General features: G+C 34.9%; 1 protein-coding gene across 7 annotated transcripts in view; it reads left to right on the top strand.

The window, feature by feature from the left end:
* LOC114328122 (protein phosphatase 1 regulatory subunit 14B) overlaps positions 1 to 27452 on the top strand; it is a 337565-nt gene that overhangs the window by 222088 nt on the left and 88025 nt on the right. For 4 of the 7 annotated variants that reach the window (XM_028276898.2, XM_028276899.2, XM_050648315.1 and 1 more), the window contains one exon: positions 12681 to 12983. In XM_028276898.2, coding sequence (XP_028132699.2) covers positions 12681 to 12983 — 303 coding nt within the window. Of the gene's footprint in view, positions 1 to 12677; positions 12984 to 27452 lie in introns of all 7 variants that reach the window. The other 3 variants (XM_028276897.2, XM_028276900.2, XM_050648314.1) reach the window with 1 other exon arrangement.

The following is a 27452-nucleotide window of genomic DNA, read 5'->3' as shown; positions in this document are numbered from 1 at the left end:
CAATGTGTTGTTCTTCTGAGGCCAAACAGATATCTAATTGCTCTTTTTTGTAATTTGAAAATAACATCGAATTGGGCAGCTGTACCAGAACCCCAAAAAGGAAGACCATAACGAAGATGTGACTCGAACAAAGAAAAATATGTTATTTTGGAAGATGCTAAATTGAGTTCATTCGAAACAGATCTTATAGCATAGCAAGCTGAGGATAGTTTCTTCCTTAACAAATCGATATGGTGGGACCATTTAAGGTTGTTGTCTAAAAAAATACCAAGAAATTTCACAGAATCAACGGTACTGATCTGGCTGTTATTAAGAGGTAAGGGTTGAAGGACTCCTTTATAAGACAATGCTACTGTTTTATCTACGTTAAACGAGAGTAAATTAGAGTCAGACCAGGTTTTTATTGTAAGTAGATCAGAAGTTATAGTAGCATGAAGAGTTGCAATATTTGAGTTGCTCCAAGTGATACTGGTATCATCAGCAAAAAGAAAGATTTTTCCATCGATTTTTAAACTAGTGATGTCATTAATAAAGATAAGGAAAAGTAGAGGACCCAATACTGAACCTTGAGGTACCCCACATACAATGTTTTTGAGACTAGAGTCTGTATCATTTGCTCTAACCAGTTGTTTCCTATCATCCAAGTAAGATTGGAACCAATCTAAAGAAATACCTCGAATTCCGTAGAAATTTAGTTTTCTTATCAAAATGTTATGATTTACACAATCAAAAGCTTTGGCGTAGTCACAAAAAACGGTGGCAGTATGAAGATTATTGTTCAGTGCTTGATAAACCTCATGTAGTACAGAAAAGATGGCATCAGTGGTGCATTTATTATTTAAAAAGCCGAACTGATTTTGTGATAAAATTTTGTTTTCAACTAGAAAGGACATAAGTCGGGCTTTTATGAGTCTCTCAATAATTTTGGAGAGTACCGGTAGTAGTGCAATAGGTCTATAATTGCAGGTATTAGATATTTCACCACCCTTATGAAGAGGAATAATGATGGCTGTCTTCAGGCACTCTGGAAATTTACCTTTCTCAAAGGAATCATTAATTAGTGAGATGAGGACTTCTAACACATTTTCTGGGAGATTAGAAAAAATTTTTATCGATAGACCATCAGTACTACAGGAGGATTTGCTTTTGATACTATTGATTGTTTGGATCAGTTCAGATTTATCGACTGGTTTTATAAAGAATGAATTCGAGACCTTTCTTGAATTAGGGAGATAAGCAATGGGATCTTGTTGTGGCAAAATAGTTGATGTAATATTTTTACTCACATTAACAAAGTACTCATTTAGATTTTCAGGGTCTGGAAGGGAAATTGTTTTAGCAGTGTGGGTTTTATTTCGAAGATCGTTTATTATGGACCAAGTTTCTTTTGCAACACTTTTTGAGCTTCCTAAACGGTTATGGTAGTAGTCTTTTTTAGCTGATTTTATAAGTTTAAGATAGGTTGCCCTGTACTTTGTGATATATTCAGTGATAGAAACGTTGGTAGTAAATTTCCTGATATAGAGAAGAGAACGCATATTCTTGGAAGATATTCGGATACCTTTAGTAGTCCAGGGTTTGCGATGTTTTGGCTTAATTGCAATTAAAGGAAATGCTTTATTGAAGATACGGACAAGCTTATCCAAAAAAGTACTGAAATTATTATCCACGTCCATAGCAGGAAAGCGCCACTCAGAGGTTAAGCATAAATTTTGGAAATTACGAAAGTTCCGGGTGGAAAAAATCCTGCCTAAACGTCGGGTTTTCGAGGAGGGTTTGCTCAAGATATTAAACTTCGTATAAACTGCTTCATGATCAGATAGTCCAGCATTAATAATTGTAGAGTGGACATCGAGGGGTGAAAAATCTGAGACAGTATAATCAATTATGGTAGATGAAGTTTTTGTAATCCTTGTAGGAGAATCAACGTGCATTGTTAGACCATACGATTCAAATATGTTGACCAAGGATATTTGTGTAGCACTAGCAGCAGCATAATCAATGTTAAAGTCCCCGCATAAAATTTTTCTACTTTTATGGGGCAGGTCATCTAACAAATTTAGCAGGTTCTGAAAAAATAGTTCCACGGAGGAGTTAGGTGATCTATAAATGCAAATAATATAAAGATTAAGATTCTTATTGTAAATTAACGAAAACTCAAAGAAGGCTTCACTTAGCAGAAAGTCATATTTTGTTACCGAAGAAAAATCATTGCTCGTAGATAGAATTAGGGTGCCTCCGTAAGCTGAGCTTGGACGATCATACCTAGCAATTGTGGTGTATTTTTCTACAAAAAAAGGCTCGTTGACTTCAAGCCAGTGCTCTGTAACCGCAACTACCGAGGGAAATCCTAATTCCTCTAGGAACAAAAATAATTCATCAGTTTTGTACCTTATAGAACGAATATTAATCAGAACCATGCTAAAGTTGTTATCACTAAAACAATTTGAGGATTCTAGTCCCTCAGAACACGTCGTGATGTTTAAAAATTTCGTTTTGGAGAGGCAGCGGAATAGTAATTTCGGTGACATTCCCTTGATTTCTGCAGGTGAATAATTCTTTCAGAAGTGAGAAAGGATCTGTAAGCATCAAGATCAGCTTCCACCTCATCTGGACCAATCCCATAGGCATTGTTAAATTCCAGCAGAATTCGTCGTAGATCTTCAGTCTTAGTGGGAAGTCCCTCGGAAGCCAAAAAGAGTTTAACGCTTGTATTGGTAAATCCATCGTAAAACACTGAAGCTGGTTGGTCGTGTAGATAAGCAAGATGAAGTTTAATGGCTTTTAAGATATCCGGTTCCCTTAATCTGGCTAGAAGATATCGACTATTCGAGTTATTGGTTAATCTAACTCTTGGTGGGGTCAAAGGATCCAGATTTATCGAAGGTTCTAAAGTATCCTTCTTAATGAAATTTACAGGTGAATGGAACGGATTCTTAGATTTACAAACTTCGATGGCCTGCTTGTCTGTACGTATGTTTGTGTTTTCTACTTCATCTTTGTTCTTGCGAGAATTGGTAGTTGGATTTTCCAAGGTGACAGGACTTCTGAGATTCTTCGGATTCTTATGTGATTCAGATGAAAGCGTTGGTTCAGAATTGGATGATTCTATAGACCATTTGATGTTAACACCAGGTGGCCAAATTTCCTTATTAAATAATAGGTTAATAGCTGTTCTAGATTTTATACCTATTTTGAACGAAGAGCCAGTTTCTGTGTCGGCATCTTTAAGGAGTGTGTAACATCTAATGTATTCCTTAATGCCTAGCCTCTCTTTGATATAGTGCACAACTTGTATAGGGGTGTACGTTGGGGTCAAGTTACTAATAACTACAAAGTGACATTTATCTTCTGTAATTTTTGGCTTTTGCTCTGGACTTGGTTCGAGATATCGGGGCTCTTCAGTTTGGGTACTTGCGGTGGCATAAGATGTATTTTTCTTCAATATCTCTTTTTTAGTTGGTATATTAGATAGATTTTTTGTAAGACTGCTCATTTGATTTGACATTTCACCGATATTTGAAGAGAGCCTTTCTAATCCCAACTTAATCTCAGTTGAATTTGTGTCTTGGATTTCAACCTTGATAGTCTCATCTGAAGAAGAGCCGAAAAAAACTGACGATAAATTAAAAATGTCGTGTTCCATCTGCCTTACAGATTTTAAAACCTTCTCAGGATTCAGCAGGTTGTTTAGTTTGTGGATCTCGTCAATTTTTTTCATAAGATAGTCCAGTTTGCCGTCATTTTTAGTTAATAGGTCATAAGTCTCGATGAAAACAGGCAAATTGTCATTTAGTTTTTTAGTAACTTGAATTAAGGCCTCAAAGTTCTCTAAATGTATTTGATTTTTTGATAAATTTGTAATTTTGTCATTTAAATAATTTAAACTTGGAGAGTCACATACGGTACAAAAGAATCTAAGGTGAGAAGACTTTTGGTCCAATAGGGCTTTAGTGATGGTCTTGTTTAATTTTGTACATTTCATACAGAAGTTTCTTTGGCAATCTCCATTACATCTTAACTGGTTGTATTTATCCGAGTCAGAATATTGTGTAAGACAATGTTCACAAGTGTACGTCATTTTCAAGGTTAGATGTGCAAAAATTAACTAGGTCGATGTGATGATGGTAATAAAAATTGAAACACTTACAGCTAGTATTCACAACACATAAATCAAAACAAATAACAAAACTTGTAAACACAAGAAAACAAATCAAAACATACATCCGTATACTTCCACTGCTGGTAAACGAATGAAATTTGGGGCATGCTAATAAAACTTCTGTTATGCCTATCTGTTTTGACTAACTTTGTTAAGCTGCAGGCTTTTGTTTGCAAATATTCAAACTAATCCCTTAATCCACCCACTATAATCCTTAGGTTTACCGAAAAATGTACCGATTCTGTCCCAATACCGTTAAGACCGTACAGAAAACACGAAGTAACAGTGTTTTTATTTATTTAAATATTTTTCTATAGAAACGCACACCTTTCCAATTTTATTTTCTGCTGTGTATCAAGATGTTTTAAGTTTTACGTGTTTTGACCTGCCAACCATAACTCCACCATACTCAATATCCTTTCTTTAACTCTCCAACATTTTTTTGCTCTCCTCCATAATTACGATACCATCCGCAAAGAGCATTGACCAAGGAGCCTTAAATTTTATGTTAGTACGTCCATCTTCTTCTAAAAGTGCCTATCTTCTGGAGATGTTGCCGACCACATTGACCCATCTTATTCTATTTACGGTAGCTCTAAATAGATCAGTTGACGTTAGACCAGTCCACTTTCTAAGATTGGCCAGCCAAGATATAGATATACGTCTACGTCCAGGGCCTCTCCTGCCCTCAATCTTGCCTTGTAGAATCAACTGTAGCAGTCGGTATTTTTCATTACGCATAATGTGGCCGAAGTAAGCCAATTTTCTGTTCTTTACGGTGTTAATTATTTCTTTGTCTTTTCTTAGCCTCTGGAGAATAGTTATATTAGTTGTGTGGTGTATATATGAGACCCTCAACATACGTCGGTAGCACCACATTTCAAACGCCTCTAACCGTTTTATGGCATCTTCTGTCAGGCTCCAGCTTTCAACTCCGTAGAGGAGGACACTAAAGACGTAACATCTAAGAATTCTTATGCGTATATTGATACTTAAAGACAAGTTGCACAGAATTTTCGTAAGACTTAAAAGAGCTTCTGGCTTTTTCAATACGAGTTTTTATTTCGTAGCTATGATTCCAAGTATCCTTAATGTTGCAGCCGAGATAGCATATTTTCTGTACTCTCTCTAGGGGTGTATTGTTTACGGTAATTTGGGCGTTTATGTTGGTGTTTTTACTAATGATCATTATTTTTGTCTTCTTACAGTTTAGTTTTAGGCCGTATTTGTTACATGCTTCTACAACATTATCCATGATCCTTTGGAGCCCCTGCGCACTATCTGCCAGCAATACTGTATCGTCTGCATATCTAATATTATTTATAAGTTGTCCATTTACTGCAATACCATCTTCTGATTCGTCCAAGGCTTCTCTAAAGATGTTTTCAGAGTATATGTTAAATAATGCTGGTTACAGTATGCAACCCTGTCTAACTCCTTTTTCAACTGTGAAGATTTCGGACAGTTCATTTTCGAATCGAACTGTTGCTTTTTGTTGGAGATATAAGTTTGAGACGAGTCTTATATCCTTACCATCGAGTCCTGAGGTTTTTAGGATATCGATTAGTTTTCCATGTGGGACTTTATCAAATGCCTTCTCGAAATCTATGAAACATGCATACACATCGCAGTTGACATCCCTAGCTCTCTGTATTAGAACTTGCAAGCTGAAAAGTGCTTCCCTCGTTCCGAGTCCTGCTCTGAATCCAAATTGAACTTCACTCAGCTGTTTTTCTAATTTGGTGTATATGCGTGAGTGAATGATAGTAACGAGTATTTTAAGTACATGGCTCATCAAACTAATTAATCTATGTTCTTCACATTTTCTAGCGTTGGTTTTTTTGGGAAGTGGAATGAATATTGATAATAACCAGTCTTTTGGTAAGTATCTAGTCTCGTATATGTTGTTGAATAACTTTGTAACAGCTGTAATTTGGTGTGCCTCTAATAGATTTAAAATTTCACCATGGACCTCATCAGGTCCTGGTGATTTCCCATCTTTAATCGGCTTAATGACCATAGTTACTTCTTCGTTTGCTATTTCTGGGCCGTAGGGATTGTCTATTTCATATATCTTCGTGCAGCATCGTCGAATAATTCTTGCATATATTCTTTCCATCTTCTTAATTTATCTTCAATTGTAGTCAAAATCTGACCTTCGACGTCTACTACTATGCCTGTATTATTGCGTTGTTTTCTGATGTTCTGTACTTCTTTAATCTTTTTGTGCATATGGAAATCGTCATGTTTGCGTTGTAGTGTTTCAATTTCCTTACATTTCTCCATCAGCCATGCTTCTTTTGCCCCTTTTATTTCCCTTAGTTATACTCTTATGCAACTTTTTGTATTCATTGTCATTTCTACCTTTTAATTTCCTTCGCTCTTCCATCATCTGTAATATTTTATCTGTCATCCATTCTTGCTTCTTTTCTCTTTTTGATTTAAGATATTCATGCGAAAGTGTGTTAATAGATGTCTTCATTTCGTTCCATTGTTCTTCTATTCCACTAGGAGTCTCTTCAACTATTTTCGCAAAATTCTTATTAATCTCTGGTTTTACTTTTTACGGGATGTTATTTTCTTTCAGTAGTTTTATACCTATTTTGGGTCTCATTTTCTTATGAATTATTTTGAGTCGTATGTTGATATTTGCAACTAATAGACTATGATCTGAGAAGACATCGGCGCCTGGATATGTTTTTGTTGATGTGACAGAATTTCTAAACCTTTTGTTTATGTTGATAAAATCAATTTGGTTTCTTATGATTTTCCCTGGGGTATCACCGGGGATTTCCATGTATAAAGCCTTCTTAGATGTAATTTAAAAAATGTGTTCATTACAACCATATCCGTCTCTTGGCAGAATTGTATCAGCCTTTCTCCTCTTTCGTTTCTTGTGCCAAGACCATAATGACCCCACAACATTCTCGAATTTGATGGTATTCGCGGTGTGCAAGTACTTGGAAGGGAAACGAGAAACGACCGTGCGCGAGTCGCGGAGAAATATTGCAACTATCTTAAATAATTCATATTGTCAATTGAAATTGTCAAATTGACGTATATTTCATACCTTCTGTCATTGACGCAGAAAAATTATATATTGCTCCACAATATTGATATGATATGCAATTATTATATAAAGGTAAATTTAATTAATTGTATTTTGCTTGCAGTACTGCATTTTAATAACTAATTTTATTTACTATTCGCTCCGAGCGTTAACAAAGTGTCAAAGCATAATCGACCGACCTGCTCATGGTGGCGGTTTTTTGAAATTTTATAAGGACGCTTTGTGTATGTTTAAATGAGATATTTAAAAAAAATGCCGTGTCACGCTAGTGATACTATGTATTAATATAAACAGAAAATAAAAACGCACTTAATCTGATATAAATTCTTCACTTTCCAATATTGATTATCAGTTTGATTTTGTATACATAACCTCACTATCGCAGTTTATGTCAATAAATCTTTATTAACGAAAAAGAAAATATTTTTGTTGCACTATAAATTACAGTATAAATTAATAACTAATGAATTCTAACAATTGTATTCGGTTATTATCACTACAAAATAAAATATTCAAGTTTAACAAAATAATCCCATAAGACTCAATGTTAAAACGTCCTTACAAAATCTGACAGCGTGTCATGTGACTGTAAGTAGAGGGGAGACACACGGAGCCAATATACAATTGTTTACGTTTGCTAAACATAACCTGCATCTTATTTTTTCTTCTTATTATTTTTTTGGACTATGGCCTTGACAATTATCCAGCAACCAGGACTAATATAATTGGCCAATATAATTAAAAGTGCGAATAAAAGTACAGAGCGTAGAAATAGAGGTCGCTTTGCCGAACTTGCACGGTCCCAATAGTAGTTTAGTATATTTCATTTTTACTATATTATATTTTTTATTTTTTCGCCCAGAAAGGGAAAAAAATTTTATTCATTATTATATTTTGTATTCATCCATTTTACATTAAAATGTGAAAACCTTCAATTATTCGTGTCTCTTTAAACACAACTCCTCCGTTATGAGAACATATAGAATGACAAATGAGGTGTCAAATGAGAGCTTATAACCCAAAGGTGGTATTAGAGGTGAGAAATTTGACCTCGAACTTCCAGTTCTAGAGTTACAACCGGAAGTACTGTTTTAAAGTCTAACAACATGACTGTCTAAAATTAATTTGACTAAAATGACTCAAAATTAGTGAAATCGTATATCAATCGACCCAAAATTACGCGAAGAGTTCAAATATCGACCAGTTCTACTTCCCGTAACGTTCTGTGAAAACCTAGGACTTACAAAGTCGAATTTCTTGTTATTTATATGTTTTCTGATTGAGAAATTTGAAAATCTGAAAATCCCATAAGAATTGTTTACAACTATTATGGTATTGTTTAGTAATTAATAATTTTTCATATTAAACGAAATGGCAAACGCTTCGTATTTTATTAACCAGATTAAACTTTTTCAAGCCTTAATATATGAAGGGTACAGGGAAAAACAGCCAAAGTAGCATTTTTTCAAAATTGAGTTATTCGCGCCATTCTGTACTAAACCATCAGAAGTCACTAGTCTAGTTGTAAAAAATGCCTTAGTCCATAGTGGTGATGTAACGAATGTCATTTTGTGAACATTCGCGAATACGAATGCGAATATCTGCTACCAACATTCGCGAATGCGGATGCGAATGCAAATATTAAGATTTTTCAAATTTGTTTCCATTTTTGTAATGTTTTCTAAATTTCTAATGAGAACTTATTTGATATTTAGTGTAAATGAACCTAAATCTTAAGCTATATATTATTACATAATACCAAATAATAAAATAAAGTGAAGGCTGATAATATGACTAGGTATACGAGGTTAAGTTACCTTTTCTTAATATAAAAAAAAAGAATGTGTCTGTACTTTGTACGCACGTAAGAAGTTATACTTCTATTATATGATTATATGAATATAAACGAAATTAATATACTTTTTATTTATATTTTATTTAAATATTAAACTAATTTATACTTACTACTTCTCAAACATTTTTATTAAAACAGTGCCAAAAATTAAAATAATAAAAGAATAAAACACACACAAACACATTAAAAATGCCACAAATGATTTCTGAACATTAATTATCGGAAAATTTTTTAACTAAATACGTATTTTCTGAAAATAAAATTATATAATAAATATACTTACAATCATAAAATGTATAAAAAAAAAATAAAAAAATACAAGTTTCTATTGGGATTCGAACCAACTTACCAGCGCGGCTGGTATTGGCGTTGTATTGGGGTTCACTCGCATTAAACGCTTCGCCACGGAGACAGTGTGTCATTATGTGCGAAGATCGACTAACTAAACGGATTAAACTTTTGACATTTTTGAATTATGTAAATCAAATTATTTTGATTTTGAATTGAAATGATTTAGAATTGAAAAAATACAACAAAACATAGAGTAAGAAAACAATATATTAGGTGAATATTGATAAAAATTTTGAAGGTAATCAAATTATGTAAATAAAAGTATTACATACTATGTATTTTGGTAGGTTCAAATAGGTAGGTACCTATGATACATTTACAATTATTACGTACCTGTTGCTTTTAAAAACTATTTAAAAATCACTACAATTATAAACTTTTTTGTTTCTGTCCTCACAACAATAAAACTAATATATTATACATTTGTTTACCTTCATATTGAACAATTATTTATTATTGACAGATCATTTCAACACCCAATCAGAGCACGTATAACGACTAATAAATTTCGCAATCACTTGCATCGTGCAAAGTGGCTATGTTCAAATATCATAACAAAATTTGATCAACTTACCAGTGTAAGATTATTTAGCTTTGAATAAGCGAGATCGTAGATCGTCCCGGTTGATTGTTGTTATCCACAGTTCTCTACGCCTTCGAGCTAATAGGTTCTTTATCAGTAATTTTGCGGCACTCATACTAGTCACAGTTTGATGGGCTTTCACATTGGCATGCAACAATCATCTCTTCTATGTTAATAAGTCCAAAAATATAATATGAAAACTATTTAAAAAGGCAGTATAACCATAACCATTAACTAACTTTTTGTTTGTTGTTTCTCTTCCTACAAATTTTAAAACGCAACAACCATACATAACCAAACCACAGTCCCACAGCTGTGCCACAGCTGCCATATTGGATAATTTTTGTCATGTCATTTGAACATCCAATCAGAACAAAGTTGTAATGCGACTGCGCCGGGATCAAAGGTTTTAATCCTATTAATATTCACCCTCATATCGCGCGTAAAGAAGTATAACTTCGAAAAGATGAGCAGTGAATAGATTTTTTTTATTAACCTAATATTATCTTCAAATTATTTTTTTTCTGATAATTTATATTCGCAAAACATTCGCAAAAATTTCGCGGATGCGAATGCGAATGCGGATATGGAAAAATATGCGAATATTCGCGAATGCGAATACGAATATTCGCTACATCACTAGTCCATAGTTATTAACGTTTGAAAATATACCGTACAGGCAAATAACAGCCAGAGTCCACAGGTAGAAAGGAAACAACCATCAAAATTAAAAGTTACTAAAAAAATTAATACTTTAAACATTAGTTTTGATTATAATAGGCTAATAAAAAAATGCTCACTGAAAAAAAATACGGTATGCGGCAAAATAAACAGTACTGAAATTCGTATGCCTCAGTGTATAAATTTGTATGTGTGAGGCGCCGAAATATACTGAGTGGTTTCCGAACGTCCGTCGTTATAGCGTATGTGAATCTCGTGATAATGTTAGGTGCTTCAGAAGGGTCTTCAGTTTTGCAAAAAAAAATTTTATGGTGGAGTACTATTTTCGGTCATACGGAAAAGGTCACGAAAACGGTCCAAGCTTAAAATCAACAATGGTTTCAGCAGGACGGGACAACCTGTCACACTGCTAGGGTGTCTCTTTGAATACTGTGCGATCATCTTAGGAGTTACCACTCACCAGAACTAATTCCACCTGATGCGTACATATGGAGAATGCTGAAGGAGTCAGACAAATCCACCGTCTGCCATTTCTGAATTGAGGACTAGAATTAAAGATTTTTCGAACCAGAGGCAGTGGCGAAACCAGAAATTTGCCTTGGGAGGGGAAATTTGCCTTGAAGGGGAACTTTCAATGAAAAACCAACCAAAAAACATAAAAAAGATAAACTCAGATTACATAAAAGACACAAATAATAACTTATAGGCATTAAGTTCCCTTAATTTTCCTAACTAGCGTGTTTATTGGATTGAATTTGTCTTTCGGTGGTTTCGGGTTCATGTTACCTAATATATTTTTGTTTGAACAATTTTTTTCTTGAATTTTGGACCTTGTAAGGGTAGGGTGAAATTTTCTCATTTTCCCTCCTAGTAGATTCGCCGCTGGCCAGAGGGCATCTTTAACATCTGTTTTATCGGGAACGTCGTTCGTCGTGAATAATATTTGCATGGCTATATCATGTATACATACTACTATACTAGATATACAGTGCTAGTCAAAAGTCCGTACCCCCCCCCCCCGTATCTTTTGAACGGTTATACCTATAATAGTGAAATTTGGAGGGAGAAAATAAACGAACGTAAGCTTCTTAACTAGTTATGACAGGTGACGTCATAGTGACAGATGACGTTACAGAGCCACTGTGACCGATAATTTTAAATGGGACCTTATGGCAAGTGATACCTCGTATGAAAGGTATTTAAAATACCTATTCAGTCATACTAATTTTGTTTGGGTTTAAGCAAATTTTGATGAATAAATGAAATAAATATAAAATTGTAGTTTCGCATTTAATTAATAAAAATTCAAAATTCCGCCTATGATTACTTGTCAAACAGGTTGACGTTGACGTAAAAACTACTAGAGAATTAAAAAACGTCAACTTTTTTGACAAAAAATCCATAGGCGGACATTTGAATTTTTATTAATTAAATTCGAAACTACAATATTATATTTATTTAATTTATTCACCAAAATCAAAATCAACTTAAACCCAAAAAAATTAGTATGACTGAATAGGTATTTTAAATACCTTTCAAACGAGGTATCACTTGCTATAAGGTCCCATTTAAAATTATCGGTCACAGTGGCTCTGTAACGTCACCTGTCATAACTAGTTAAGAAGCTTACGTCCGTTTATTTCCTCACTCCAAATTTCACTATTATAGGTATAACCGTTCAAAAGATACGAGGGGGGGTACGGACTTTTGACTAGCACTGTATAAATAATCATAAACCTTTCAACATTCATTTCGGTACTGTTTATTTTGCCGCATACTTTATTTTCAAATTTTAGATTAGTTACTTGTAAATAAGGGGATGCCGTTTTAAAGTAAAAAAATAGAATTACCCCAAACAACAAATTTGTGACTTTGGCTGTTTTTCCCCTGTACCCTTCATATGTATAATATGTATACGCTCTGAATTTGCCTACACATATCATGTCTTTAATACACATCTTTGTTCTCTTTCCAGCAGCATCACCCCCCGAACCTTAACAAAATGGAGTGCGGCGTAACGGGAGCGAGTTACACGAACGGCACTACGCCCGGGGGCGGCGGAGGAGGGGGCGGCATTCTCGCAGACGTGAGGTCGGAAAGGTCACCGGCCAAGACGGGCTTGCACGTCAATTTCAAGGACAAGGGAGAAATCAAGGAGAAGCGGGAGAAGTTTCTCACCGCCAAGTACGGACACCACCAAATGAGTCTCATCAGGAAGCGGCTCGCCGTGGAAATGTGGCTGTACGAAGAGATGAAGAAACTCTATGAATGTAAAAGTGCGGTAAGTCGCATGATATACCAGATCCGTTTTTCTTCGGGTAAATAGTAACAGTAAATTTTATCTAATGTTATATTTACGTCAAATCTGTAGAAACTTTACACCAAATTATCTATTTTTTAATATTGAAATATCATCTAATCAAATATCTGTTTATTGCGTAATTAACTTTTAAAAGACTGTGTAAAGATGATACAAAAGCGACAGAACTGTAACTATGTGCTGAGCCACTACAGCGTAGTTGCTTCGTTATTGAAATACGCACCATTTTAGACCTTGTGTCAGATGAATAACGACGCAACTGTAAATAGGGTTGAAAATGGGGAGACTAAAGTAAGATAATGGAATTCGGACCAATAGAGATGAAAATAAAATCCAACGCTGTAAGAAAAAACGGCATACTAAATATTTAAAAATAGTTTTTTGTACAGAAAAATTTTAAGATCAAGAATGACTCAACTGTAGATAGGGTTGAAAATGGGGGGATTAAATTAAGATAATGACATTCGAACCAATAGGGATGAAACTAAAGCTATCATTGTCAGAATCAAGGCGATACCAATGCTCCTTGGGGTTACTCTTTATTTAATCACTATTTTAAATATTTAAAAATTTTTAGATGAAGAATGACGCAACTGTAAAAGGGTTGAAAATGGAGGGATTAAATTAAGATAATGAAATTCGAACCAATAGGGATAAAAATAAAAGCCACCTTTGTAATAATAAGCGCCATACCGATGCTTCTGGACGATTACTTCTCATTTAATCCCTATTTTAAATATTTGACAATCGTTTTTTTTTTGTTCTCCTGAGAAATTTGGCTTTTTGCAGTTACGTCATTCTTATTACGGACCGGCGATATGTTCATCCTAATCGACAAGGCTTCTTTAATTCCCAGAATTATACCCCGCAGACTGCAGACTTTTTATCGGCCGATAGTTTGGTCGGCTTCTTAATCAGTACAGAGAGGTATGCATATGCGCACATTACACCGATTCAGTATCGGCCGATAAAAAAGTTGGGCTTCCCGATTGCCTTCAAACTAATCTGTCGGCCAACTATCGGTCGACGGTTTAAGCCAAGCGTCCACAGACCCGCATCGTACGCAACGGATTTTAGTTTGCCTTACAATGATTGCCGATAATGCGATCTGTACGATTCGGATCAGTGGACGGGGTTACATAAGTTTCTGTACAAGGCAAACTAATATCCGTTGCGTATGATGCGTTCGATGCGGGTCTGTGGACGCTTGCCTTTAATCAGTATTGGCTAAGTAGGACTTACGCACACACGGCGATTGTTTATCGGTCGATAGTTAAATTCTCTCCTAGTTTTGGTGTCCAATACTTGTGCCGTGCGAATATTTTTTGAATATTTTGCGAAAAAATGGCATCGTCTAATTCACAATCGTTAATTGTAGAAACATGCTTGGTCCAATTAGCATGACTAGTTCATTGAAGCTGACTAAGATCATCCGATAAATGGCGAAAAACTTTTTTGGGTAATCAAGTAATTTATAATACATTGTGTAGAATTTTCCACTAAATAATCTATCACTGAGAATTCATCATCAGCATCATCAACAGCCATAGGCGTAACCAGGATAATCCTAAGGGGGGGTTACAACTACTGGAAGGTCTCCGAGGGGTATGGTGTTAAGCGTATAGAGCTCAAATTACATCCCAATGGGAGGGGGTTATAACCCCCAAAACCCCCCTGGTTACGCCTATGTCAACAGCTATTCCATCTTTCGCCAGAAGGAAGCCTCCCTTGGGTGTTTCCATTCATTTCTGTTTGTTGATTTTTGCATCCATTCGTGACCAACCATTCGCTTGATGTCATCAGTTTATCTTGTTTGAGGTCTGCCACTACTTATTTTGCTTATCCTTGGTCGCCATTTAAGAATTTGCTTCGTCCAACGGTTGTCTTCCATTCTTCCTATGTGTCCTGCCTAGTTCAATTTTAACATGGCAATCTTCTGAATCACATCTGTTACATGTGACCATCGTCTTATTTCTTCCACTGCGAATTGGATGCACTTAATATACTCTCTGAATGTTGGTTTTCCTCCTCCGTTGTATGAGAGCGATAATAACATTTCTGGATAATTTTTGCACTGTGCGACTACTCACTTCAACAGTCAAATAAGAACTTTAGTACTAAATCGTTCGAGAATAGTCGGTCGGCTGTTACTAGTGTGCGCCCTCTTCACCAACCCGACTGTTTAGTTGGCTCGGTATGCGCACAAAGCCGCGTTTACACGATGACAATTGGAGAGACAATTGTCAGAAGACAACTGACTGGCATGAAATTATTGTCTTCATCTAATGGGGCTAGTACACGTTGGGCCAATCAGTTGGGCCAAGGAGTTGGGCCAACGTGTACAGGACCACTTCGCATGAGTTTGCGATTGGCGGTCAGCGTTGGTCTACAAACCGAATCTTGTCGGTATTTGGTGCACAAATCAAAGGATTTTTGGGACTTGCGCGATCTGCCAAACAGCTGTTTGGTTATGAAGACTGAACACGTTGTTGTCGTTGAGTTATAAAATATTTGTTTTCTGTTCTCACAATACTGATACTTAGTCCAGATAGCCACTGCGCATCCGCTAGGGAAAATATTCTAATTCGGATTTTTTGCACAATCTTACTTAACAAGGACTCCTTTTAACAAATTTGCATGTTGCCAGGACCAAAAGGTGGTCAAAAATTTTTTAAACGTTTTTTTTTTGTTTTTTCCTAAAATTAATTTTTTTCGCATGCAAAAAAGTTATTTTAGGTTTTTTGGATCATTCCAAACAGAAAAGGTCTTTAGTAACTTTTCTCTAAAATTGATAGTTTTTGACATATAAGCGATTAAAAATTGAAAAATTGCGAAATCGGCCATTTTTAACCCTCAAAAACTATGTGAAAAACTGAAAATTTTAATGTTGCCAAGGTAGGTAGATATTCTTTAAACATCGATTGATGAAATCCCGAAGAGTTTTTTGCAATACAATATTCAAAACTCCTTTGTTTTTTAATTGCTAATCAAGCGTGCGCGACACTATTTTCCACCGATAGTATGGTGCAAATGAAAGGAATAAATTCGTTATTTCGTAAACCGGCGACTTTAAGGAAAAATACCGAAACAGGTCGATTTTTATTTTTAAGTTATGATATTGTGGCATATATGGTATACTAGTGACGTCATCCATCTGGACGTGATGGCGTAATCGATGATTTTTTTAAATGAGAATAGGGGTCGTATGCTAGCTCATTTGAAAGGTTATTCAATTCTCTATTTAGTAATATAAACATTTACATAATTATTTATACAGGGTGTCCAAAAGATTTTTATTAAATTAAATTATTTGACAAAAAAAGAAGTAGAAGGACACCCTGTATAAATAATTATATAAATGTTTACATTACTGAATAGAGAATTAAAGAACCTTTCAAATGAGCTACCACACGACCCCTATTCTCATTTAAAAAAATCTTCGATTACGTCATCGCGCCCAGACGGATGACGTCACTAGTATACCATATATGCCATAATAACATAACTTAAAAATAAAAATCGACCTATTTCGGGATTTTTCCTTAAAGTCGCCGGTTTACGAAATAACGAATTTATTACTTTCATTTGCACCATACTGTCGGTGGAAAATAGTGTCGTGCACGCTTGATTCTCAATTAAAAAACAAAGGAGTTTTGAATATTGTATTGCAAAAAACTCTTCGTGATTTCATCAATCGATGTTTAAAGAATATCTACCTACCTTGGCAACATTCAAATTTTTAGTTTTTCATAATATGAAAAACTATATTACACTATATTACACTATAAAACACTATATAATACACAGTTATAACTATATTATAGTTTTTGAGGGTTAAAAATGGCCGATTTCGCAATTTTTCAATTTTTAATCGCTTATATGTCAAAAACTATCAATTTTAGAAAAAAGTCACTAAAGACCTTTTCTGTTTGGAATGATCCAAAAAACCTAAAAAAAACTTTTTTCCATGCAAAAAAAATAATTTTAGGAAAAAAACAAAAAAAAACGTTTAAAAAATTTTTGACCACCTTTTGGTCTTGGCAACATGCAAATTTGTTAAAAGGAGTCCTTTTAGAGTAAGATTGTGCAAAAAATCCGAATTAGAATATTTTTCCTAGCGGATGCGCAGTGGCTTTCTGGACTAACTGTTTATAAGTATTAATTTTAAGGTTGTGTTTAAATATGAATACTTTTTTCGGTGTAAAAGCACCGTCGTTTGCGCCATTTTTTTTAATCACTCTTGTTTTGTACACTTTTCTATAAGCATTGAACGCATTGTACAAATTAATTGCGTCAGCTGCTACAGTCTCCACATCCATATCCATAATCAGAGTTTGTTTTTTGTTTATCCACTAAGAAAGGTTAATGCAGACTGATAACTCCACCAACGTGTAATCACCATGTATTCACTGTTCTTACTTGGCCCAACTTATTGGCCAAACTCATTGGCCAACTAGTTGGCCCAACGTGTATTGGAGCCATAAACACTTCAGGCCAATTGCCTTGCCAACTGCCCTCACAATTGGCCCAAAATTCAGTTGTCTCCGGGAGTAGACTGAGGACAATGAGCTGCGCCCAGTGAGCCCCCCACCACTCGAAATCTCAATTGTCGCGACAATTGGCGCCGTGTGAACGGTGTAGGCCGGTAAAGCTGATTTAACATTAGTTTTAAGTCCTCACCGGACACAACAGATGACGAGCAGTCGGCCATGTTTTAGCTGTCTACTGCCATGGCAATAGTTGGCCCCGTATAAACATCTTCTAGTTCAACTGGACTGGCCTCCGACAATCCGCAACCACGTGATGAAATTGTTCAATGACAATTATCTCGCCAATTGTCATCGTGTAAACGCGGCTTAACATTAAACGCTGCTGATTAAACTATCGGCCGATAAAAAGTCTGCAGTATGTGGGGGCTCAAACAGTGAGGATTGTATCAATTCTCAAAATCAGCTATAATATTTTTGCTCTTGTCCCAACGAAAGTTGAAAACATTAGTTTTTTCTTGTATTCTTCATTCTCTCACACATTTATTTTGTAGAAGCAAAGCATACAAATCGATATTTTAATAATAATAACTGCATTAAACCCCAACAATATAGACAAGGGCATTTAGAACAAAAAACACCGGAATAAATCAATTTTTAAATACCTATCGACTTTCAACTTTTTACAGTGTGTTCGGGATGACGCATGACGTCGGGAAAAAAGTCTATACAATAGAAAAATTGGTGGAAAATCATATTTGCATTTACAGTGAATAAAATACATCCAAAGTGCATAAACATGTCAAAATCAGTATATTAAGTGCCACTTTTTGTTACTGGGGAGTTTTTGGGGTCGTTGAACATAAATACGGCATCAGAACCGACTACCAGAGCACCTGATGCCTAGGGTTATTGCTAAGGCACGCCATCTGGAGTTTCCAGGGCTTTCGGCTCTAAGTTGATGCAAACAGATTACTCGGGGGTTTTTGGAGTCGCTGAACGCAATCAGAACGGACCCCGAAGCACCTGGTGCTCAGGGTTACAGCTAAGACAGGTCATCTTCTACAGTTTTGAGGGGGTTCCGCCCTAAATTGATGTAAACAGATTACTGGGTGGTTTTTGCTATTTTTTTATACCCGCAAGTACTCTGTTTACATCAATTTATTTTCGGAAATTCTCGAAATTCCAGAAGATGGCGTGTATAGTAGTCACTCTGGGTACTAGGTGCTCCAAGGGTTGGTTCTAATGTCATATTCAGGAACCCCAAAACCTCCCTAGTAATCTGTTTGCATCAATTTAGTGCCGAAAGCCGTCAAAACTCCAGAAGATGACGTGCATAGGCAGTGACCCTGGACACCAAGTGCTCCAGAGATCGGTTCTGATGACGTATTTGTCTTTAGCGATCCTAAAACCTCCGAGTAATCCGTTTGCATCAATTTAGTGCCGAAAAACCTTGAAACACCAGATAACGTGCCTTAGCAGTAAAACGCTGGGCACCAGGTGCTCCGGGGTTCGGTTCTGATGTCTCATTCATGTTCAGCGACCCCAAAAACCCCGAGTAACGGGCCCTTAGTACACTGATTTTGACATGTTTATACACTTTTGGGTGCATTTTATGCACTGTAAATGCAATTATCCATTTTTACGTATTTTTATGTTGTATACTTTTTCCTGACGTCGTCATCACGAACACAATGCAAAAAGTTGCAAGTCAATAGGTGCTGTATTTAAAAATCGATATGTTTTCCAAAATGCCCTGGTCTAGTAGCGATAAATGACTTATCTTTTCTCTCCCGATTTAACTCATTCCAGTGAATAATAGAGTCCCTCTAGACTCTAGACTCGAGAGCTTAATCCTTATGATATGGTATTATGATATGATAAGTATTGAGCTCTTAGGATTGGCAGGGACCCACACTATATTTTGACCTCTTCTTTCTTCTGACAGAAATCACTAGAATTTGGCTTTTTCTTCCATTATCTTCAGTATTTACTTGTTTCAGGTCTCTGAACAGGAAGCGTTCAGCTACGTATCTGGACACTTTCGCTATTTCTCTTAAGCATTTTGTCTGTTTGTTTTCCACGTGTGTCCCCATACAAGCGATGTATACCTATGTATTTATTTATGTTATACATATTATGTATTTGTGTTCAATTCGTTTGCTCACTAATCTCTCCTATGTCATATAGTTAAAAAAACAAGGTTTCTGCCCAACCATTAAATGCTCCTAAAACTCTATCGGTCTTATTAAAAACAGCGATATATCGACTTTGGCGTTATAGTCCGGGAGGTAGTGTCAAATTTGACCGCACCATTTTAGCATGGCTATTTTCTTTTTATTTAGTTAGGTGTTCCAAATCTTATTAACAAATGATGTGTCAGCTGGCCCAAAACCGGGGATTTTAGGCAAGAAAAGGTAAAATGTGAAACTTGATGGAAAAACACTACAACTTATATGTCAAATATTTATCTCCGTGACTTACGTGTATAATGATCTAGAATACCTAGCTACTGGCTTTCACCCAGGCGACTCGGACTTGGGTTCGATTCCTGGCGTTGGAAACTTTTTTTGTTTTTAAAATTGACATTTTGATTTGAAAAATAATTATTTTTTGATAATACCTCGTTTTTATTATTTATACGACACAATATATGTCTTTTATAGAATCGTAAACTATGCATTTGATCATATTATGATTTACCTTAATAAGCAAAGTTGTTGTATTGAAGCTTCCAAATGTACGTTCTTCATGTACAAAGTTGTTGTACATGATGCAGCTGACGCTTTTTTCTTACAATCTGAAATTCATAAATTAATGATTTATACTTTTTAATCTTTGCCAAACTAGTCCAAGAATATTTTTTTAATATTAACTAGCAGACCCGGCAAACTTCGTACCGCCTTAGAACTAAATAATGTTTAAAAGTTAAATACATAAAAATTACCAGAAAGTCAAAAAATACTCAAAAATATTGTGTATACTTTTTACTAATAAACAATATTGATTTTTTTTGGTGTCTGCGTAAATAATGATTACTTAGGTTGGTCGTATTAACTCAGAAACCTTCCCGGCTTCATGTACAACAACTTTGCTTGAGGTCATCATATGATCAAATGCATAGGTTACGATTCTATAAGGGACATACACACAAACATTCATTTTTATATATTATAGAGAACAGGGAATATTTAGATTGCTATTAAAAAATGGGGGTTGGTGATAGAAAAGTGAAAAATTAAGGTTGTAGGTATCTTTTGGTTCTACATCATTTAAAATTAAGAAAAAACAGTTTGTCCAAAAAAATAAAAAAGAATGTCGGGGGGGGGGGCAACTCCCCTTTTCACTTAGATTGGTCGTACTAACTCAGAAAGCTTCAGGGTTTCATGTACAACAACTTTGCTTATTAAGGTCAATCATAATATTATGATCAAATATATAGTTTACGATTCTATAAAAGACATACAGACTTTTTTATATTGTGTCGTATAAATAATAAAAACGTGGTATTATCAAAAAATGATTAACAAAAAAAGCTCCGCTAAAAACGCCAGGAAACGAACCCGAGTTGCCTGGGTGAAAGCCAGTAGCTATGTATTCTAGTCCATAATACACGTAAGTCGCGGAGATAAATATTTGACAAAGTTGTAGCGTTTTTCCATCAAGTTTCATATTTTACCTTTTCTTGTCTAAAATCCCCGGTTTTGGGCCAGCTGACACATCATTTGTTAATAAGCTTTGGAACACCTAACTAAATAAAAAGAAAACAGCCATGCTAAAATGCTCCGGTCAAAGACACTACCTCCCGGGCTATTAAGTTTAAATTTTGAATGTAGTTATTACCGGTACGTGTTAAAAACATATTGATTATTGTTCTTAAGTTGTTTTTAAGGAATGTGTTTTATAGGGTTAGCGTTTGTTTACCATTCTGATTGATTTCTTCGTGTAATATACGTCTTTTTACGTTATTTACCACGTCGTGACCTTAAAACTAACGATATTTTTTAAACTTGTTCGAAAACATCTAGATGTAGGTCAGCGCTAATAGTATTACCTATTCTGTCTCCAGCTCCTACATTTCAGGGAATCAATAATTTTGATACTTATCCTGTTTGTTTCGATGGACCCTTTTAAGGCTAATGTTCACTTTTAGCGATATTAAATGCAATTGAAATGGATGCTGGACTCAAGAATTCTTTTTATATAGAATTACAAATTTCTCGAACAAATATAAAACAAACAAGTATCTGAAGCATGGAAGTTTATAGGAAATCTCAGGAAAGATCACAAAAGAACAGGGGAATTAAACCCCATAAGTATGTTAAAGTGGAAAGAAAATGATCTCTCCAATGGCGCTACAGCCCAAGTCGGGCACTGGCCTCCCCCAGCATCCTCCTCCAAGTATCTCTGTCCCTGGCTGCTCTCCTCCGGTTATCCACGCTCATTATCTCTTAAAAATCGGTTCTCACTTCGTCTATCCATCTCTTCCTACTGGCCGACGCACGACGTCCCACCGTAGTTCCTTTAAGCGTTCTACTAGGTGTTCTGTTATTATCCATTCTTATAAGGTGACCTGCCCAGCGCAATCTTTGTATTTTTGCATAATTTGCTAGAGGGTTCTTTGTAATATTGGTATAACTCGTGGTTGAAACTTATTCTTCATATACCATTGCCGAAAATGGGTATCATCCTTAATATCTTTCTGTCAAAAGTATTAATATGGTTTATTGTCTTTTCTGCCATGATCTATGTTTCTACGCCGCGTCGTATGTTGTTGTTGGTCGTATGATGGTTTTATATATTTTAAACTTTACTTTTTTTAGTTTTTACTTCCCTATAGATGTCTTTGGATCCAAACATCTGAGACAGAGAGAAGTATGCTTTGTTGGCTAGCATTATACGTTTCCGTATTTGGTCCTCCTCGCTGCCGTCCTCAGTTATCTGTACACCCAATGTTAGCGTGAAAGTCTTCTTCTTTTAGTTCCTAGTCGTTTCGAATATTGGCGATCATTCTGGCTATAATTATTTTATTAACTGATGCTTTAAATAGATTAGTTGTTGTTGTGGAGAACCATTTACTCAAGTTCTTTAACCATGATATTCTTCTTCTCCCATATCCTCGCTTTCCGAATACTTTACCTTGAAGGATTACCTTCAGTAATCTGTATTTAGTGCCGTTTCTCATTATGTGTCCGAGATATTCCAACTTTCTCCTTTTAATGGTATACATCACCTCTCTTTCTTTACCCACTCTTCGTAATACGGTCTCGTTGGTTATCTTGTCCGTCCATGATATCCTTAGGATTCGCCTGTATAGCCACATCTTGAATTTTCTCCATTGCTTCAGTGAGTGTCCAGGATTCAACTCCGTAATACAATATTGAGAAGATATAACATCGTAGGGCGTCAAAGTAGGAAAGAATATTACAGAACCCTATTGGAAGCAAGACCACATTGCGAAATAAATTACAGATACTTCAAAACAGGTCCAATAGACGAAGACGTAGTACAACCAATCAGTATGGAAGAGATACGACAAACCTTAAAGGAGATGAAACACGAGAAAGCCACAGAAAGCTACGTATATATGTGATTTCAAACTATCAATTATCTAGGCTAGGAAATAGATCTTGTTTATTTTCTGGCATGCACTAGATACAATTTTCTTGATTTAACAAAATATTTCCAGTTGAAACTAAAACACTTGTTTGGGACTTTTTAAATAACACTCATCGGAAGTTCCGAAGGCTGGGGCTATTATTTTATTAATTTAATTAATAATTTTGTGTAAAAAATATTCCTCTACGGGAAGTAGTAATATCACTTGCCTCACGATAACTTACACTACAACTGTTATTACCTCCTACAAGATGTAATTGCGTAGAAAGATGAAGGTTACTTGTTACGAAGAATAATCTTATATTATCTATAAAATAATAAAATAATCCCATTCAACATTTCAACAACAAATAAAATAATCCTTTATAGTATGATACAATTTATCAAAAAAAGGCATAACCCAGACATCCAAAGTGAAAGTTTTCCTCCAACACCAAATTATTGTTCTGTATGGTCCACATAATGTTCAATAAAAAGTTACACCATTTTGAGCGTCGGGTTTGCGGGGGACGGGGGTGAAGTCGGTAAATTAGTAGTTTTTTTAAAGTTTTTCGTCAATATTTCTAAATCTATGCGGTTTAACGTGAACAATGTTCTATACAAAAATGTTCTACATTAACTTTTAAACAAAAAAGGTCCTATGCATGATCGTTCTAAAACGACAGGTCCAAAAAAAGGCCTAGCCCCGTCATCCAAAATAAAAGTTTTCCTCCAACACCAAAGTAAACAGTTACACCATTTTGAGCATCGGGTTTGGGGGAGGGGAAGGTAAGAAGTCGGTAAATTAATAATATAGTTTTTTGCGTTTTTCGTCAATATTTCTAAACGTAAGCGGTTCAGCGTGAAAACTACTAATTCCCCCCCCCCCCCCCCGCCATAAACCCGACGCTCAAAATGGTGTAACTTTTTACTGAACAATATGTGGACCATATAGAACAATTTCTTAATTGTTACCCTAAGGTATTTAGCTACAGGAGAGAGCTTCTGTAGCTTAATGTACAATTAATTATAGAATCTCAGAATCTCAATGTTGGTTTAAGTAAATTATAAGATAACCCGGATAATGATAATCAACAAATCAAGCTAGAAATGCTTGGCCGCGTGGGAAAAAATGTTGATATTTCACAAACAGAAAACAACTGATCGGCATGTATCCGTGAATCCGTGTCAATCAGTGATTATGGCATTTGACATTGTGGAAAAATCAAAATTCCTACAGATTCCCCTAGACTTGCATGAAAACTTGCAGAGAAAATGGCACCAAACCGATTATCGCGCAATTGCAAGAAGTTGCAGGCAATAATCAACTGAGCATGCCTTTAGGCAACTTTCTTGCGTCTTGCAGGTATAATTGCAAGCTGTAAAAAGCGGCCTTATTAAGCAATGAGCACGTAAAGAGGAAGATCGTGATTATATGTCGCCTTCTTGATTATTTCTGTTATAAAGTAAAAGTGATCGACGTATAAACTGAAGTTTAATAAATATGTAATCATATTTTTTGTAAAATCATGCAACGTGATTAAAAAATGCCAAACCCATTGGCTATATTAACCCAAAATATCGGTAAAAATCGGAAAACACTGCAGGTATTGTTGATTTTGACTTCATATATGTATTCGAATCTGGTTACACATGTTGACTTGTCTTGCTGAAACCTAAACAATGGATAATTATAGTGACTAAGAGCATGTGGAACGTATTTGTATGTATGTGTAAGATCGTTAACAGCGGGTCAATAAACCACCGTAAACTAGAGTAAGAATATCTTATCATATCGTTCACCCGGTTATGTTTATCCAGTAGAACTGTGACCTATGCTAAGTACACGTTGAGTCGTTTTGAATATGGGAACAATGTGTTTTATCAATTCGGAACGAAGTCGCGGAAAAGATTCTTTTATATCAGTACATACATCGTTAAATAAACCTAAAGTACAATTTTAACATAAATCCATTTTTTTTTCAGTTGTAGGTATACAGGTTTTGTCAAAAAATGTCAAAACAAAACACGTTCAAATATAAAACAATAACCATGTAAGTACCTACCACAGATTTATACCTATAATGAATTCACTTCCCGAATCCCGAAAAGAGTAATTTACATTTTATATCTAGTTTTGACATTTCGGCCCCCCATACGGAAATATTTTTCAAAAAACATTATAAATTAAGAAATTATATCAAAATGTATTTTACGATTTTGTGTTTGTTGGATTTCCCATTTTTGGCTTTGGTAAATAGTCCGTTCTTTAACGGTAAAATATTGCAAAATCTCTAAATTTTAAAGAACCGCTTGGATTGACATGAAATTTGGCATACACATAGCTAACAAGTCAAAGAAAAAAAAGTGATATTGTGCCGATATGTGCTTTTGCCCTGGGAGTGGTTTTCACCTCCTCTTGGGGGTGAAAAAATATTCGTCCAAAGAAGTCAGGAAATGGATAAACTAGCTAATTTTAAGTAACTTTTGTTTTATAGAGTTTTTTCACTAAGTCAATACTTTTCGAGTTATTTGGCAGTGAATATGTTCATTTTTTCAACAAAATAACCACGCTTTTAGACGGTTTTTCACAAATAACTCAAATAGTAAGTATTTTGTCGAAAAAATGGTGTATATATCACGTGTCTACACCTAGTAGAAGCAGAGTTATAGCTAATAAAAAATAGGTTCATATTCGTCAAATTCCAAGTGGAATACTTTAACGTGAAATAACCAAAAATGAAGCACATTTCGGGGAAAACTCATTACAACTTATTTAAAGTTTTTAAAAAAAGCTTTATTTTTGTTTTATAAAAAAAATTTCTAGCATCAAAATTAAACAAGTTACGCTCAAAATAAAGTTAGTCCCTTTTGGTTTTGGTAAAAAAATCGAGAAAATCACCCCCTAATTAGTATCTTAAATGAACTTAATCGTTACGACTTCACAAGTTGGGGTTGAACGAGTCACTGATCACGAATGTATGCAAATTTAGAAACACCAAATCTTATTTTTGTCTAACAGAAAAACAAAAAAATACATGATATTCAGAAAAGCAAATCTGACTTTTTTGTTTTTCGAGATTTTTGGTATCTCTAACAATTTTTAAGTTATTTTGAAAAAAAGCGTATTTTTCAAAATTTAAATTTTTTAAAAATTTACTTTGAAACCAAATTTTTTCAAAAATAAGCGCTTTGAATCGATGAAACTTACAGATCATATAAACACAACATAAGTAAAATAATTTGTGGAGCGGTAACGATTAATTTCATTTAAGTTGCTAATTAGAGGGTGGTCTTCCCGATTTTTTTTTTTTTTTGAAAAAACAAAAGGGACCAACTTTATTTTGAGCGTAACTTGCTTAACTTTAATGCTAGAAACTTTTTGTAAAAAAAATAAAGCTTTCTTTAAACACTATAAAAAAGTTATAATGGGTTTTCCCCAAAAAGTGCTTAATTTTTTGGATATTGCACGTCGAAATGTTCTATTTGAAATTTGGTGAATATGAATCTATTTTTCATTGGCTATAACTCCGGTTCTACGAGATCCAGAGACCTAACGCGTACAACATTTTTTTTTACTTTTTTATAAGCTATATTTTTGCCAAGAACGTTTTTTTCGACAAAATACTTACTTCTTGAGTTATTTGCGAAAAAGCGTCTAAAAATGTGGTTATTTTGTTGAAAAATTAACATATTCACTCGCAAATAACTCGAAAAGTGTTGACTTGGCGAAAAAGCTCTATAGAACAAAAGTTACATACTTAAAATTAGTCAGTTTCCCCATTTCCGGACTTATTTTGGACATATATTTTTTCACCCAAGAGGGGGTGAAAGCCACCCCCAGGACAAAAGCACACATCGGCACAATATCACTTTTTTTCTTTGACATGTAAGCTATACGTATGCCAAATTTCATGTCAATCCAAACGGTTCTTTAAAATTTAGAGCAAAAACCGTGAAAGAATGGACTAAAACATTTTTCTCGAAGAGTTGGAAATATTTTCTTTTGTAGTTCTTTGTATACTACCTATACTTGACAGACTTTATATTAATTTATAATTTAAAGATAAAAATCGACTTGTTTCGAGATTTGTCTCCCTCTCCCAAAAGTCGCTTATTCCATTTAAAAAAAAATTATTCCATAATTTTGCCTTTTGCCCCTCCCTGCACCCTGTATAATCTCATTATGATTTATAAAAAATATCTTTGATTTTACCATTATAAAAATCGAAACTAAAAAATCACAAATTGGTAATGAAATATGAAATGAGAACTTAGAAATAGAAAATAGAAACTAAACAGATTAAACCAAACTTAAAATTAGCAACAGGAACAGGATGTAAAA

Source organism: Diabrotica virgifera, chromosome 4, assembly GCF_917563875.1.
Source record: "Diabrotica virgifera virgifera chromosome 4, PGI_DIABVI_V3a".
Taxonomy (NCBI): Eukaryota; Metazoa; Arthropoda; class Insecta; order Coleoptera; family Chrysomelidae; genus Diabrotica; species Diabrotica virgifera.
Note: the sequence above shows the minus strand (reverse complement) of the source record. Positions and strands in the feature narration are given on the sequence as shown.